Source organism: Oncorhynchus mykiss, chromosome 12, assembly GCF_013265735.2.
Source record: "Oncorhynchus mykiss isolate Arlee chromosome 12, USDA_OmykA_1.1, whole genome shotgun sequence".
Lineage (NCBI taxonomy): Eukaryota > Metazoa > Chordata > Actinopteri > Salmoniformes > Salmonidae > Oncorhynchus > Oncorhynchus mykiss.
Genome location: NC_048576.1, coordinates 51,490,093 through 51,508,709, shown reverse-complemented (window position 1 = coordinate 51,508,709; position 18,617 = coordinate 51,490,093). Strand labels below are relative to the sequence as shown.

The 18,617-nt window shown below is 40.4% G+C and overlaps 1 protein-coding gene across 1 annotated transcript in view; it reads left to right on the top strand.

The window, feature by feature from the left end:
• Window positions 1–18,617, top strand: part of LOC110537745 (serine/threonine-protein kinase 32A-like) — a 67,035-nt gene that overhangs the window by 11,687 nt on the left and 36,731 nt on the right. Inside the window, exon 5 of the mRNA XM_036937763.1 lies at window positions 10,471–10,644. Within this exon, the coding sequence (XP_036793658.1) occupies window positions 10,471–10,644 (174 nt within the window). The remainder of the gene's footprint in view (window positions 1–10,470; window positions 10,645–18,617) is intronic.

Here is an 18,617-nt window from a genome sequence, read left to right as displayed (position 1 = left end):
AGAGACACACACACACACACACTAGGCATCCGACCCAGAGCCCGACTCAGCTGCACATCACTCACTCTACCAAGGCAAGCATGTATTTTTACTATTGATGATGCAAAAGTGCCTACTCAGAGACAGACAGGGCCTTTATGGAAACTGGCTGGTGTGGGCGTCATCCTGAGCTGTTGCTGTCAGTGAAACTGGATGGAGCGGAGACAATGATGGAAGGGATTTTATTGAAGGTGAATTTTCTATCTCACTCCACATCCTGTGGCGAGCATCACAAGGCAGAAATAGCTTTACTGAATCGACAATGAAGAAGAACAAGGACTTGAAGTTAATGAAGTGCATGGACAAGAATGTTCATTGGCATCAGTGAGGTAGGGAAGTGTCTCATGTCTTTCATTCAACATGCTTATTTTGTAATGGTCTCAATGCGTCAAAAACAGTTCTTCACTATTTGTCCTTTATTTAACCAGGAAGGTTACCTGCATACAGTAAACACGCCTATTAGTCTTATTGCCATACAATCTGCAATACCTTGTGTACCGAACGACCCAGGGAGTGATCCACAATCCCCATAATGCACACGGGGGCCTCTCTACATAACGTCACTGTTCACTCAGTGTCTTGGTTTATTCAAACATCACGTTATGTTACAGGACACTAGTATGCCCTTCTTTTGGCAGGTTGTCAGGTCAGTTAGTGGAAGGTCACAGTGCTGGGATGGTCTCGCTGAGGGGGAGGCAGCTCAGTGGACTGCAGATCAAGCGCATTAAGGCAGAAGACAGTGGCGTGACCTTGATGCCTCATATTGTAGTTTGTGCCTCCTCAGCCGGGGCTGCTGGGATGGGGCGAAATTTCTCCCCACGGTCGACAGCAGCTGAAGGAGTATTAGCCTCTGGCTGATGGGAGCTGTCAGTCAACCGAGGGACCGGAATCAATGTAACACCGTCACATTGGGGGGACTCATCCAGGTCTGTTCTGCAGAGGCAGGCTTAAATCAGCTACTTCTGAGCTGGCCTCAGTTCTCTCTCTAAGTGAGTGTGTGTGTGTGTGTGTGTGTGTGTGTGTGTGTGTGTGTGTGTCAGTGATTGCTTTTTGTAGGCTACCTGATTGTGAAAGTTGTTACAGTATTTCTATCAGCACTGTGTTGACTTTGTCAATTAAATTGAGCTGAACTATAAGCTATTCATTAGACTTCTTGTTATTGATTCAAGGTGTGTTTGTTCTGTCTAAATATGCAAACTCCAACGTAAACCAGAGAGTAATGGCCTTGGAACATTTAATTGATTTGGAGGCAATTACAGATACAAAATGGGAGTCAATTAAACATACATTATAGTAAATGTGCTGTAAATGTGCTAGAATATACATTATGTTGTGCATTATAGGCCACTTTGCGAAACTAATATCTGGATTTACAGTGCCTTCAGAAAATATTCATACCCCTTGACTTATTCCACATTTAGTTGTTATAGCCTGAATTCAAAATTGTTTGTTTTTTCTCACCCATCTACGTCCAATACCCCGCAATGACAAAGTGAAAACCTGTTTCTAGATTTTATAGAAAATGAAATACAGAAATGTATTTTTTACATAAGTATTCACACCCCCAGGTCAATTCTTTGTGGAAGCACCTTTGGCAGCAATTACAGCTGTGAGTCTTTCTGGGTAAGTTTCTAAGAGCTTTCCACACCAGGATTGTGCAAATTGTTCCCATTACTCTTTTCAGAATTCTTCAAGCCCTGTCAAATTGGTTGTTGATCATTGCTAGACAACCATTTTCAGGTCTTGCCATAGATTTTCAAGTAGATTTAAGTCTAATCTGTAACTCGGCCACTCAGAAACATTCACTTTCTTCTTGGTAAGCAACTCATGCTGAAAGGTGATGTCATCTCCCAGTGTCTGGTGGAAAGCAGACTGAAACAGATTTTTATTGAGGAATTTGCCTGTGCTTAGCCCCATTCTGTTTCTTTTTTATCCTGAAAAACTCCCCAGTCCTTAATGATTACAAGCATACCCATAACATGATGCAGCCACCACTATGCTTGAAAATATGGAGAGTGGTACTCACTAATGTGTTGTATTGGATTTGCCTCAAACATAACGCTCCGTATTAAGGACAAAAATGTCATTTCTTTGCCTCAACTTTTGTTGTATTACTTTAGTGCCTTGTTGCAAACAGGATGCATGTTTTAGAATATTTGTATTCTGCACAGGCTTCGTTCTTTTCATTCCATCAATTAGGTTAGTATTGTGGAGTAACTACAATGTTGTTGATTCATCCTCAGTTTTCTCCTATCACAGCCATTAATTCAACTCTGTAACTGTTTTAAGGTCCCCATTGGCCTCATGGTGAAATCCCTGAAATTCATCATGCTCAAAGGGATATTCATGGTCTCAATTTTTTTTTACCCTTTTACTGTACCAGTAGGGGACCTTATTTGTGAAGCATTGGAAAACCTCCCTGGTCTTTGTGGTTAAATCTGTTTGAAATTCACTGCTCAACTGATGGACCTTACAGATAATTATATGCCTGTGGTACAGAGATGAGGTAGTTATTAAAAAAGAATGTTAAACAATATTACTGCACACAGAGGGAGTCCATGCAACTTATAATGTGACTTGTTACACATTTATTCTCCTGAACTTATTTAGGCTTGCCATAACAATTTGTTTAAAACAATTATGAAAAACAGAATTCCACTTAGACATTATGGGATATTGTGTTCAGGCCAGTGACAAACTATTTAAATTTAATGTATTTAAAATTCAGGCTGTAACACAATAAAATATGGAAAAGGTCAAGGGGTGTGAATATTTTTCAGGAAAAACATCCAAAAATCCATCCATCCCTTTGGTCCACAGTCCATTACTTTTCTTTGCACGGGATTCCACCTCTCAAGTAGCATACTGTGAGATATGCTGGTTCCTAATTGGCCTGAATGGTGTTTTCAAACTGCATGTGCGGTAGAACAAACTGACCTGGGTGGGAGACTCCATGCCAAGAAAACTAATCAGAATCCCAGGCTTGTTGAAAATAATGAACAGGTGGCAGTTTATGCCACCCTCACAACCTGCTGGGGATGCTCTTTCTCTCTCTCTTGCTCTCTACATAAGTTTGTACTGCCTCATATGTGGCTCATTAGGACAGTATAGTCTTAGTTCTACAGTAAGCTGTGGTGATTGCTTGTAATTTATCGAGGCCATTACGGCAGATGACCATTTCAGCTATGTATTCATACATATTCAAAGACACTTGAGTTCTGTAGCGTGCATGGTGTGAGTGTAGGGACAGAATTGCTGAAGGCCGCCATAGGTGGATGTGGTAGATTGAGATGCAGCCCATCTCTAGTTTAAACTGACAGATTTTGATGGGATTTTTTCATTATGTTACTTAGATTGTTGCACAGGTGCGTCAATTGACTCTAGTTTTTTTTTAAAGTATCTGTGACCAACAGATATGTGAAATCCATAGATTAGGGCCTAATTTATTTATTTAAATTGACACATTTCCTTATATGAACTGTAACTCAGTAAAATCTTTGAAGTTGTTGCATGTTTCATTTATATTTTTGTTCGGTGTAGGAATAAAGTGACGATGCAACATGATTGATAATAAACAGTAGCAGCAGCATACAGTATGTGATGAGTAAAAAAAAAGGATCATTTCAGATAGTCCGGGTAGCTTTTTGGTTAGCTATTTAACCAACTTTTTAGCAGTCTTACGGCTTCGAGGTTTAGTAAATATTTAGTTTTGTTTAGTAAAAGTATTTGGACTGTACGAACCAAGTCTTGGAACATTTTAAAGGCCCCTCTGTTTTGGCATCGGAGATACATTTTTGCCATTGTCAAGCTCCTGCATTCTCAAAATGTTGTCATTGGGCAGAGAGATTTCCTGTTGTTGCAGCTTTAAAGCTATTATCCTGCAATTCTACCATTTTGCCATAAGGCAGAGAGAAAGTTTAAAGCTTAAATTGCAGTGCATTTCTGTAAAAAAAAAAAAAAAACATTTTTGGGGAGCGCAATTGTATTGAATTGAACAATGTGTAATTGGTAGAAGAGTACTTTGGATACCAATATGAGCCTCCCAGGCCCATGTTGCCCAGGGTTAAGAACATAAATTATAGATTATTACATTTGGTGTTTCTCAAAATGCATACTACCGTGCTCCGAGCACACATATTGGAGCACTGGAGGGTCAGCCGCTGAGTCCAAATCCAAGTATGCGAAACGGAGCATGGAGGGCACTTCTCGATTGCGTACTCCATTTGTAAATATTTTGAAGCATGCATTGACGCAAGCTTCAATGGAAAGTATGCAAAGAAATATGACGCAACCAATTAAGAGCAATGCAAAAGTTCTTGAAATCAATGGCTGCCATTATTTGAGCTGAAGCGAGAGAAAATACACTCCGACTTCAGAATGAAATGTTGCCTATACATCTCATATGTTGCCTGACTAAAATATGTTATCTTGATACATTAATAAATACATGCTTTTTTAGTTTTTGGCATGTTTACTTGCCTACGTACCCTAGATTGCAAGCCCATAATATGTCAAAAGGGCTAACTGACTAGTTATCACTGTTAGCTAGCCAGATAGCCACGAAGAATTGACATCTATTTTGCATACAATTCGTTTTAGTTCACTTTGCCTGTTAAACTGTCTGGTTAACTAGATTATTACGATTCACATATCTAGCTGATAGTTATGAAATTAAACGTTTGCTTTGTGTATATTTTGTTTCGTCTATTGTTGCCGTTGACCTGGCTGGAAGAAAGTTCAGTGAATGGGAGGTGAAGCGTGAGGTAATATAGTAGGGGGAGTGCTTCTCAAATGTAATGTTTTATGCATTCTCAACACTCTCATCCTCACAAGAACGTACTCAAAAGAACATTGTCAGAGACTACACTCGGAACATGAGAGTGTGGAGCACGGTTGTTTGCATATTGAGAAACACCCATTGTATTGTATTACACCCTATAAATGTATTTCCCCCACCGCCGCATAAGATTCTATAATGGTTAGGTTTCACCAACTTCCCACTTTAGTAGAGTGTGCTGTGGGAACAAGAATAATAAACCACCAGTGAAACATAAGAATCTGATTTTCTACTAGATTAAGCTTTAGTAGGCTACGGACTCTTCGTGCACTATCGATTCCCGGTAGGAACTGCTATCCCCCCTTCTCCAGGCCACTCCAGCTAAACCAACACGTTCCTTCATGAATATTCCGACTGGCTTTAGGAGGGGAAGCTGGCTGGATCATGCCACTACATTACAGAAAAATAAATAACATTACTTTTCTCCCCCATAAGTGCCCACAATGTAAAGGAAAATAAACTGATATTTCTCCTGCAGGAAACAGGGCAATTCTTGTCCCTCTCCCTATGTAAGTGCTAGTGACAGCTCCCAGACGCTCTCACCTCGGCAGACTCCGCTGAGCCAGGAGTATTTTTCCAACATCAGAAGGAGCTCTGTAGAGAGAAATAGAGAGCACTGCCCTGCAGAGCACAGCACTACTGAGATGCTTAGATTCTCTTAGATCTGACTGGCAAGCCCTTCTAAACACATCTAACTCGCCAGACAAGGTTTTAGTCCTCAGAATGTGTGGCAATCACTTCTTTGGTTCCATTATAAACTAGGTTTCCATCCAATTGGTGACAGATTTTCATGCGAATATTCTAGAATCTGCACAAAGAAAATATGCACGTGTTCCCACCAGTGGTGTTTCCACCAAATTGACTTGTTGCGATAAAAATCAGTGTGACGACATAATGCACACAAAATGTACATTTTCGCTTAAGTTTTCGTGTACTGAATACAAATCTAAAGTTCAATGTGTTCCCAACGCATTTTCAACTCTACCGATAGTTTTGTCACAAAATCTGTTGCGTTAAATAGAAAATGTGCCTACTCTGGTCTTGGCACGTTCGCTCTAGCTAAGTAGCCAACAGCTCGAGGATACAGTGCCCGTAGGCTGTGCGGGTAGGATAGTCTACATGATGAGATATTATGGATAAGAGCAGAATTATTATTTTTTTCAATGCCACTCAAGCATCAATGATCATGTCACCGGAAAAGGACCCTCGATATTTATTGGAAAGGAGCGTCAAGATCACTGTGCACTTTCACCACCTTGTGAAGTTCATCATCATTTATTTGATCTGTATCCTAATAAACTCCATGCTTTCCCGAGTCATAGTGGGAGGACCACACACCATATAATCAATCGTATTACTCCAAGTTTACTTCAATATGATGGTTATTATATCAATATTTGCCCATAGAGGCTTTTCCAGTTTCCACTGCCATTTCTCACATACTTAATTAGTTGCAGACGCACAAATAGCATACCCCAAAGACACGCTGACCTCTCATAATTATTCACGATTTATTCAGTATTATTCGTAGTCATTGTAGCATCCACATTCATGTAGAAGTGTTTAGAAACATATTATATTCTTATTTACAATAAAAATGACTCAAATGACACAATACATTATTTACCATTCATTTCTATTTTGCACAAATAATCTGGAACACAAACAGCAAATGGATCCAACAAATTTGTAAAGTCACAAGCTTGATGTAATAATTGCATGCTATGCATATGGGACCAAATACTTCACTTTTTACTGCATTAACCTTTTACTGCATTGGGCTAATTTATGCTCGAACAGCGATATTCTTGGTAGTCTTTAACAAATCTACTCTGAAACGAAAGTATATACTGTATCTCACACACGTGGTAATGGGCTTAAAAAAAGAAGACACCTGTACCATGTCAGATATATACTGAACAAAAATATAGATGCAACATGTAAAGTGTTGGTCCCATGCTTCATGTGCTGAAATAAAAGATCTGATTAATTTTTACAAATATATTATTTTATCTCAAATATTGTGCACAAATGTGTTTACGACCCTGTTAGAGAGTGTTTCTCCTTTGCCAAGATAATCCATTCACCTGACAGGTGTGGCAACCGTAATTTTGTCGTAAAAAATGTATTATCTTTATTAATGATGAAATGATGACAAATTATTAACATTTCACCCATGAGTCTAAAGAGGGCACTTTTGGTCATTGACTGCAGGAAAGGGCTACTGCACACATACGTTCATTTGTGCCAGTACTTCTGGTCCCCTAAAAACGGGGGAACAATGTACAAAAAGTGCTGTAATTTCTAAACAGTTCAATTTCTTGTTTCTTTTTTCAGACTTTTGTCCAACACTTTAAACTAGTTCACTCTTACCTACAGTCACCCATGAGAAGACTGTCAGTGAGAGTATACAGTACAGCATCTGATGTTAATGTGATAGTTACATGTGTTTGATCTCAGGTGCTTTGACTTCCCTCCGTGGCTCTGTCAAACTATCCCCCAGCTCCCCAACATGTCAGACTGTCTCTTCAGAGGTACTTTAACATCTCACAACTGATTTCTTGACGTTTTAAAGGGGAAATCTGCAGTTCAAACAATAACACAGCGGACACTCCACCACTGTTTCGGTGAACAGCTGAGTAATGGGGCTAGAGAAATGTGACCGCTCTCAAATTCATAGACAGAGCTATGGTGCAAGGACTGACTATCCATAATCATAGATTTTATCATGTTTTGAGGCTATACAGGATTTGTTTACAATAACAAGTAAAACAAGCTTATTTTTAGGGTTCGCATGGAGTGTGACAGTTGAACTAAGCTCATGAGGCATTTATACTTTATATTCATCAAGAATCAACGGCTATATACCATGCATTTTAGCAATCGCAGATTGCTGCTTTAAAGACTGCAGAGCTGCAGAGGCTCCCAGGAGTGAGTTCCTCTCCTCCTTAACTTTGGGTTTACAATTTCCTTCAGCCCTTCTCGTGACGGAACACTGGGAAACTTTGGTGACATCATGACACCATCGTCTGTGGGCCTAAGTTATCATCCTCTGTCTGTCTGTGTGATTTATGGGGCGCAGGATGCTCCCGGCCATTCAGGAGCATCATACACTGGTTAGTGGGCGGCGCCATCTCTTCTCCACTTGTTTCTAAAAAATACTGTATGTTTATTAGAAAAGGCAGCCATTAATCTGCTCTGTTTTGCAGATGTCCCTCATACTCTTTGCCGAATTTACAACCCTGCGTTCCCCACGAGACACTGAGGCTTCGCAGGCTCACCACAGAGCCTTTTTTAAAATCTATGCATCTTAGAGGAGAAATACCCTACAGCAATGAACCTTTTAGGAGAAATACCCTATAGCAGTGAACCTTTTAGGAGAAATACCCTATAGCAGTGAACCTTTTAGGAGAAATACCCTATAGCAGTGAACCTTTTAGGAGAAATACCCTATAGCAGTGAACCTTAAGGCATTGTCCCCTGAGGGAATGATGTTAGACAGCCACTCTGCAGCTCTGTGACATCTATTCAGTAGGTAGTGTTCACTCTCTGTGTTATGCTTTCACTGTGTTGCACTTACAGTGAGATCTCACCAAACACCAGTTAAGCTCTATTCTGCAATGACTATGACAGACCATAGACCAACAAGCCATTCTACCTGAGCTGCTGAGAGGACAAAATGGTGAGTTTTCCCTGAAGGAAGCACGCCCCCCTCCATCCTACACTTAGGGTTGGCAAGCTCCCCTCCATCCTACACTTAGGGTTAGCAAGCTCCCCTCCATCCTACACTCTCTGGCCCTGAAGTCATTTACATGATGTCCTCCTAGTGCAACAAGCCCCCCTCCATCCTACACTTAGGGTTGGCAAGCCCCCCTCCATCCTTCACTCTCTGGCCCTGAAGTCATTGACATGATGTCCTCCTACTGCAGCAAGCTCCCCTCCATCCTACACTCTCTGGCCCTGAAGTCATTGACATGATGTCCTCCTACAGCAGCAAGCCCCCCTCCATCCTTAGTTGAATGCCAGCCAATGATTGGTATTATTTACGGAGGAAGTAAAGGCATGGAAGCACTAATAAACCTTTCACTTCCATTGACAGGTGACAAGATAGTGTATGGATGGATCGCTGACGTAAATGACTACACTGAACTTCGAACAAGTAGATAAGAAACTTCTGTGGAACCTAACAGAATGTTCAGAATGAAAGTGTAAAGTTGCCTTTGATCTGTGTTGATTATCTTGGAGATTCACTCTAGGCTAGTCAAGCAAGGAAGGTCTTGAGTGAAATACTTTTCGCACAAATTATTTTACAGTGCCATAGACTCATTATCCAGCCATTCAAAAGGAGAAAGTACAGATCACAGTGGGAATTCCGTCATGTGAAATCAATGGGGAGTAGTGGAACAGGCAAGGTCTGATCCGGCAGGCCTGCCGCTGCATGATTGCTAGATGGATGGAGCCCTTGATAGATGGATGTGCTCTGTCATACCACACCTGACATAAAGCTTCTTCTTTCGATGGAACAGTTCTATCAGTGTGTTGGAGTGGTGTTTCCATCACTAGCCACTAATGAATAGCCTTTTCTGGGAATTAGTTTGGGCTTAGAATACCTAGCGACATCTCTGGCTTGGCTTAGTCATTGTGAGAGCTCACCGACAACGCTGCTGGCTTTTGCATCATGTAGTCATGAAGATTGCAGCGCTGTCTTTTAGCCTTGATAATTTAACCCTCCACTTTCATTACATGCCTCACACTAAATTTGAATAGAACGTGTTCACATGTTGGATATTGGCAAACCAAGGTAATTGCTTTGAATAGATGTTGGTGTGTTGGTTTCTTCTATTTTGTGTTATTTATTTTAAAAAATGTACCTTTATTAACTAGGCAAGTCAGTTAAGAACAATTTCTTATTTTCAATGACAACCCAGAAATAGTGGGTTAACTGCCTTGTTCAGGGGCAGAACGACAGATTAGCTCGGGGATTCGATCTTTCAACCTTTCAGTTATAAGTCCTACGCTCTAACCACTAGGCTACCTGTCGCCCCAAGGCAAGTTGCATAAGAGTCACATTACAGCAATTTGGTTTCTGACTCCCAATACAATACAATAATATCAAACCTTGTAAGCTGTTAGGATATATAAGAAATGTAAGAAATATGGGACGTCATATTCTTCTTCTTCTCCTTCCTTTTTTCTCTTCCTCCTTTTCTTCTCCCTTCCCCTCCTCCTCATCTTCCTTCTCCATCTCCACAACCCCGTCCTCCACATCTTCCTCCTCCACCTCCTCTTTCACCTCTTCATCCTCCTCCTCCTCCACATCTTCCTCTTCTGCCTCCTCTTCCTCCACTTCTTTCACACCCTCCTCCTCCCTCTCCTCCTCCTCCTCCTCTTCCTTCTCCATTTCCACAAGCCCGTCCTCCACATCTTCCTCCTCTACCTCCTCTTTCACCTCTTCATCCTCCTCCTCCTCCACATCTTCCTCTTCCGCCTCCTCTTCCTCCATCTCTTCTTTCACACCCTCCTCCTCCTCCTCCTCCTCCCTCTCCTCCTCCTCCTCTCTCTCCTCCTCCTCCTCCTCCTCTCCTGTCCTGTAGGTACTCGTTCCAGGATGAGGAGGACATGTTTATGGTAGTGGATCTGTTGCTGGGAGGAGACCTGCGCTACCACCTCCAGCAGAACGTTCACTTCTCAGAGAGCACTGTCAAGCTGTACGTCTGTGAGAACGCCCTGGCGCTGGGCTACCTCCGCAGCAAACGCATCATCCACAGGTGAGTGGGAGAGACACCTTCATCATCCACATCGTCATCCACAGAGAAGTAATTTTTTTACACCCAAATCTTTTTTCTTTTTTTTTTACAACCAAACCTCTATTGTAAATGGCATGTTATAGAAGGGTCCAGACAATTTTTTTAAAGAAACATCCCAAAGAGCAAATCACTTCCTCATCCTCATTGTGTAGTATGGGGGCCCCAAAAAAACATGAACAAAGGCTCCAAAAACACACATATACGATCTTTTAGAAACGGCAAAGCTCTCAGAATAGTGATGCAGGTCTTCAGATGTTATACACATGAAATTGTGTTATTCCAAACTTTATCCACAATGTTATACATTCCCTTTTGCTCAACACGAGACGTTTCCCCTATCCAGCTATTGGATTTTCTGTGTAGCCTGCTGCTACAGGTAGCTGCTGTCGTAGCGCATGTGGAATCAGATTACATCAAAAAGGGTCAATCAGAGCTAATGAAACAGGATTTTATTGAGCTCATCAACACCCTGCTCTGGCCCCGTGCCGTCGCTGGGTCGCAGCTGCGAAAAGTTCAGCAGGCTCATAGCAGTTCATATCTGGTTTATAGACAGCTGCCACTCATAACTTCTTTTGACTATTCGGACACTTTTTGTAAACGAAGATGCTCTAAAGAGATGATGGACTCCACCCAAGCCATCTAGGATCCTGGACCCTCTTGTCACATTTCAAGGCTGCGTTAAGATTTTTACAGTCCAAGACAGTCCAAGCACCGCTCAGGTAATACCTCCCATCCTTTCTAAGCATTACTGTCGTACTGTTGTCGATACTGCCAGGGGTCAGTTGTAATATTGTACTCATTCAATTGAACTCCACTCTTAGATCTGCTATTTTTAGCTCAAAAGAGAAGCCCGCTGTGGTCTGCTCACCCAGTGTTATTAGTTTAAATGTACAATGTAATACCCACTCGGTTTTCAAATCACATAGAGGACTTGAGTTGATGCACGATAGCAACCAAAGCCCATGCAAGTCAGTTAATAACATTCCATCATTGGTTACTCTGGGAGTTCCTAATATTGACATTGGTTGCAGTCTTTCCTCTATAGAGTAGAGTAGACCAAATGGGGGAGTTCTATGCAACCTTATAGCCATATCAACTATATCAATATCAGCCATCAGAAAGAGCCTGCAACTTCCTATTGAACGTAGTTATGTGATTTTAAAATCCATAAAGGACTTGGATTGATCCATCTGAACATTAAGAGCTTACTTCCTAAACTGGATTACATCGAGATATGGGCTATGCAGACAAATCTGGACATTCTGGGACTCTGTTATTAATATTTAGGGTTATAATGTGTTTAGAACCGATAGGCAGGGTAGAGGTGGTGGCCATTCTTATTAAAAATCCTTTCGCTGTCTCTTTAACGAAATCCATTTCCCTTATCAAAACCTTTGAGCTATCTTTCAACCTTTGTTTGGGGAAAAATGTATCCATAACTGTCATAGGGGTCGAGGAGTTAACTAGTTTGTTGTTTTGTTATACTCAATCAGAAGTTATTATCCTGGGTGACCTAAATTATGATTGGGAAATGCAGGCTTCAGACAATCTAAAAGACATGTGTAATGATTTAAACTTAACCCAGCTGGTGACTAAGCCTACACGGCCCAACTCTAAAGAGCCTTAAAAGTCAACTCTGATTGATCTTATTTCAACGAATACACCAGAGGAAAATACTGGTGTCTTCACCCAAGATATTCATGAACATTGCCCAGTTCTTTGTGTTAGAGATGTAGGAATACCAAAAATCTAAGTCTAGTGACGTCACAAGGAGGAACTTTAAAAACTTCAGTGAACAGGCTTTTTTACATGATCTTTATTTTAGTGACCTTGATTATATTTCAGCTGTCCCTGAACCTGATGTAGCTTTCAGCCTTTTTACAGATGTCTTCAATACTATTGTGGATAATCATGCTCCCTTCAAAAAATGAAGGGTTAAAGGTAGATCGAATGCCTGGTACACTCTGGAATTATTATGCAACCGCTCTTTTGGATTGTAATTGAAACCTGGCTAAATTCTGGAAAAATGTAAAATCCCTGAAGGGTTCTACTTCCTTCTTTCTGCCACAACAAATTAATTCAGACATGGGCCTCGTTCCGGGAAAAAAAATGGCATCATTGATGCATTTAATCACCATTTTATTTCAGCGGGCTACCTCTTTGAAATAACTTCTAAGCCTATTCACAATGATATTGTGTCACGTTCTGACCGTAGATCTTTTATGTCGTTGTTTTAGTATGGTCAGGGCATGAGTTGGGTGGGTTGTCTATGTTCCTTTTTCTATGTGGTGTTTTTGTGTTTGGCCTGGTATGGTTCTCAATCAGAGGCAGGTGTCGCTAGTTGTCTCTGATTGAGAATCATACTTAGGTAACCTTTTCCCACCTGTGGTGATTATTTTATGTTCAGTGTTTTTCCAGCACCATACAGGACTGTTCGTTGGAGGTTTATTTGTTTTGTTCAGTGTTCATTACATTATTACAAATATGAACACTTACCACGTTGCGCATTGGTCCTCCTCTTCTTCCATCACAGACGAGCGTTATATATTGTGCTTCATGCTGATAGGGGAAACTTGCTGAATGATCAAATAAATGATAGTCCAAGATTTTCTTTAAGGTTACTAACATAAAAATAAGTCCTGGATTCATTGCTAGCAATAGACAACAAGAAATCCACAGCGGCCGACCAAGTGTGCAGCACCCCATCATTGTTGGCTCAATAACCCACATTTTTTATTTAACATTGTTATCAGGGAATATTCCAAAAGTATTGAAATTAGCTCTTGTGTTGCCACTCCATAAGGGTGGAGATAGTAGTGATCTTAAAGGAAATGTTAAAAAAAATGGGTTATATGATATTGTTTTTGTGCATCTCTGATTGATGTTCTATCGATTCCATGGGTCATTTCATGTTTTCATGTGTTTCTGAGTTATTGGCATTCAAGCAGGCAGAAATCCATCCGGTATGACGTAGCACTGTGATAAAGTGATAACTCGGGGGAATGTCTTCTCTCGAATGAGCCATTGATCATATTTTTGCGATATTCCTACCTTGAAAAGTGTGTTATTTAACGGAGGGTCTGGCACATTTTTCCTGTCTGCCTCTTTAGTCCAGGGTACATTGCATGGTGCCGTTGCCAGAGATATTATAGAAAGGAGAAACCTGTAAAATCACCTAAACAAACTACACTAGCTAGCTACTTTACATGCTGATATTGTCTTTGGTATTATTGTGTATAGCTACGTTTGCTTGCTACCTTGCTATCTAGCTAGCCAGCTGGCCCATAGAGACAGCATTGCATTGTGGATTTTGTAGTCGACTTGACCTGCAACATATTTCCACAACAAATGTCCATGTTGCTACAAGACTTATTATAACGCCAAAATGAAACATTTGTTCACACAAAATATTGTTCTCACATCTTAATGTTATTTAACACTGTAACATAAAGGAATGAGTGAGTTTGGCTGGGTTTTTCCTCTAATAATTATCAACCCATTTCCTTCGTAAATGTACAACTTTGATATTTTTTATCTGAGAAATGTATTTTGAATGTAAACCGGTCAGGGTTTAGGCCTGGGCATAGCACTATTACAGCAACCACTTTAGTTGTTAATGATCTTGTCAATGCTTTAGACACTAAAATGAAATGTGCTGCTTTGTTTGAGAACCTGTCAAAAGCTTTTGATACTGTTGATCATACTATTTTATTGAATAAGTTGTCCTCGATAGGCCTGAGCTCTGATGCCTGTTCGTGGTTTCATGATTATCTTAGTGACAGAACTCAGGTCATCGTGATTGATGAGGTTAAGTCCGAATTTCTTGAAGTACAGTGCCTTCAGACAGTATTCAGACCTCTTGACTTTTTCCACATTTTGTTACATTACAACCTTCTACTAAAATTGATTAAATTGTTTTCCCCCCCTCACCAGTCTACATACACAACCCCATAATGACAAAGCAAAAAACTGCTAATGTATTTTAAAACCCCAGAAATATCACATTTAGATAAGTATTCAGATCCTTTACTCAGTACTTTGTTGAAGCACCTTTGGCAGCGACTACAGCATCGAGTCTTCTTGGATATGACGCTACAAGCTTGGCACATTTGTATTTGGGGAGTTTCTCCCATTCTTCTCTGCAGATCCTCTCAAGCTCTGTCAGGTTGGATGGGGAGCATTGCTGCACAGCTATTTTCAGGTCTCTCCAGAGATGTTTGATCGGGTTCAAGTCTGGGCTCTGGCTGGGCCACTCAAGGACATTCAGAGACTTGTCCTGAATCCACTCCTGCATTGTCTTGGCTGTGTGCTTAGGGTCGTTGTCCTGTTGGAAGGTGAGCCCTACCCCAGTCTGAGGTCCTGAGCGCTCTGGAGCAGGTTTTCATCAAAGATCTCTCTGTACTTTGCTCCGATCATCTTTGCCTCGATCCTGACTAGTCTCTTAGATTGAGGATGAGGAAGTGATTTGCTGTTTGGGGTATATTTATCAAAAACATGTAAAAAAAAGTGTCTGGACACTTCTTTAATGTCATTTACAACATAAATTGAGATTTGGTTGTAAAAAATAAAACTTCTCCTTTAAGAGAGACCGATCAGAGCTGGGCTTAATTCATAATTTTCAAATTGATTTTCAAAACTCATGAGTTGAAATTTGAATTGATTTGACCACATCATTTTTATTTTTATTTTTATTTCACCTTTATTTAACCAGGTAGGCAAGTTGAGAACAAGTTCTCATTTACAATTGCGACCTGGCCAAGATAAAGCAAAGCAGTTCGACACATACAACGACACAGAGTTACACATGGAGTAAAACAAACATACAGTCAATAACACAGTATAAACAAGTCTATATACGATGTGAGCAAATGAGGTGAGATAAGGGAGGTAAAGGCAAAAAAGCCATGGTGGCAAAGTAAATACAATATAGCAAGTAAAACACTGGAATGGTAGATTTGCAATGGGAGAATGTGCAAAGTAGAAATAAAAATAATGGGGTGCAAGGAGCAAAATAAATAAATAAATGTAGAAATGTAGGATGTAGAAATAGAATTTGAGTTTGAGTGACAGTAGAATTTAATTTGGTGCAATTCAATGAAATTCCACAAAGTCATAGGCCTTTTCCCAATTGGATTTGCTCAACTTCTGCGTCCTCTCTCCTCCGTCCTCTCTGGCCTCCTTTTGAAAAAGGTCAAAGGTTATCGAGGAGAGGAGGCAAGGAGAAGGAAAGGGGACGAAAATGTGCTTGAAATGAGAAGCACCTTCTCAGTGGGGATTTTTGCATGTAAATCTTGCTAGGGCAAAAAAGAGGTGGGATGCATTCCCTGCAAAACCACTACACAACACAACACTAAACAATACATGAATTGCATTGCCTACATAAAGCTGTCCCAACAGCAGAGTCCCAAAAGCAGTCCCTACACCTTACCACTGCTATACCTGGCTGTCAGAGGATTCTAGTCTGGCAGCGAAACAGTTCATTCAGCCTCAATTACTGCCTTTCACATTTACTGCCTTTCAAAAAAGATAGCTGATAAAGCTGACTTGCTTAAAACTTCTTAAGGTATAGGGGGCAGCATTTTCACTTTTGGATAAATAGCGTGCCCAATTTCAACTTCCTGCTACTCATGCCAAGAATATGTGATATGCGTATTATTAGTAGATTTGGATAGAACACACACTGAAGTTTCTAAAACTGTTTGAATCATGTCTGTGAGTATAACAGAACTTATGTAGCAGGCAAAACCCCGAGGACTAACCGTTCAGATTTCTTTTTTTTAGGTCTCCGTCTGTTCAGTATTTCTCATTGGGAAACAATATTTCTTAGGAACTTGTTTTCAGTTCCTCCTTCTTCCACTGGATGTCACCAGTCTTTGGAATTTGGTTGAGGTTATTCCTTTGTGCAATGAAGAAGTACGGCCATCTAGGAACTGCGTAACACTGTTGAGAGTTGAAGACGCAAGACTTGAAAAGTAGCTTGGTTTGTTGTCTTCCTGTATTGAACACTCATTGAACACTCATTGAACACTCATAGACTCATCTTCAATTTGATCGATTACTAACGTTTAAAAATACCTACGGTTGTATTCTAAAAGTAGTTTGAAATGTTTTGGCAAAGTTTACAGGCAACTTTTGAAATACGTGACGTTGCGTGATTTGGTTTTTTTCTGGATCAAACGCGCCAAATAAATGGACATTTTGGATATATATGGACGGAATTAATCGAACAGAGGGACCAATTGTGATGTTTATGGGACATATTGGAGTGCCAACAAAAGAAGCTCGTCAAAGGTAAGACATGTTTTATATTTTATTTCTTCGTTTTGTGTAGTGCCTGCAGGGTTGAAATATGCTACCCTCTTTGTTTACTGTTGTGCTATCATCAGATAATAGCTTCTTATGCTTTCGCCGAAAAGCCTTTTTAAAGTCTGACATGTTGGCTGGATTCACAACGAGTGTAGCTTTAATTTAGTATCTTACATGTGTGATTTAATGAAAGTTTGATTTTTAAATCATTTTATTTGAATTTGCTGCGCTGCATTTTCCCTGGCTTTTGGCCAAGTGGGACGCAAGCGTCCCCTATACCATAACAAATTTGGTTTCTACAGACAATTGAGATGTACAAACTATGGCATAAGTGGATGACAAGTACATGAGGCAATCCGTAATTCCGATTAAGACATTAACGAGCGAGCAAGGATGGACATCGTCAATATAACTATTTGTTCAGCACTTTTGAAATGTACAGCAACAGAATTCAGAACATGGGCCGTTCTTACAGTGTTCTCCCTGTACACCAAGTCAGAATCATAGGGTAAATAAAGGGGACATATAAGCAGACAAAGAAAGCTCTTACACTATTCAATGACTACATTTCTCGAAAACACCACCAAGTCAGAACATTAGGTGAAATTAAGAGGTGAAAATAGACCAAATTATTAGGGTGAGGCAAATGGGCTACTAACAGCTTACTACACAACAAACAATTAGTATGACTTTCTTAGCTACAGTATACATATCTTCCTGGCATATTATATCATTTATGCAGCAGCATGCAAGACATTTTTGGACTCACCTTGTTGTGCTGTGCTCACTTGAACAGGAAGGTAGCGTGGCGGTCCTACTTGGGCAAATTTCGTCATCAAACTTTGTCATCAAAGTCTTGCGTTCTCTGGATTTATGGTGCTTTCAAGACAACTGGGAACAAAAAAAAAAGGTTGAATCTTGATGACGTCAGTGATCTTCAGGTCGTAGCTCTAGTAAGAGGCCGGAGTTCCCAATTTACAATTCCGAGTTGGATGATATTTCTAAACGTATTTTCCCAGTTGTAGCTCATTTTTTCCCAAGGTCCCAGTTGTCTTAAACTCACAGTTAGCCACTGATTCCTTCTAAACCACTCATTGTTGAATTTGAGATTTCCAACTTGTTGTGCAATGTTTATATCCAATGGCCAATGAGCACCGAAATGTTTTATCTATAATTTCTCTTCATTATTTATCTTCATATGACAAGGATTAAAAAGGATTTGCCAGTAGATTGTCAATTTTATTCATGATGATAACTGCTAGCTAAGATTTTGAAAGTATGATGTTGACAGTCCAATCAAAGCTACTGTAGATATACGTGATTTGTCATCATTTTCTCTGTGGCCAATGACCTTGAGCCTTGGATGGGCAAATATTTTCAAAGTCTACCCTTAGGTGACGTAGTGTCCCCATGAGTGACAGATCACTGAGCCAATCATGGCTCAACGCTCCGTGTTTTCTGCCCGCTTGCCCCACCACCACAGAAAGCACTGAGCTAGGCTGAAACACCTGCATTTTGGAGCTCCCTCACTCAGGGAAAAACAAAAAAAGAAAAGAAAGAATATATACATTTTCCCTGGAAATAATGTTCATATACTCTTTAACCCTTAGTACTTAGAATAGCCAATT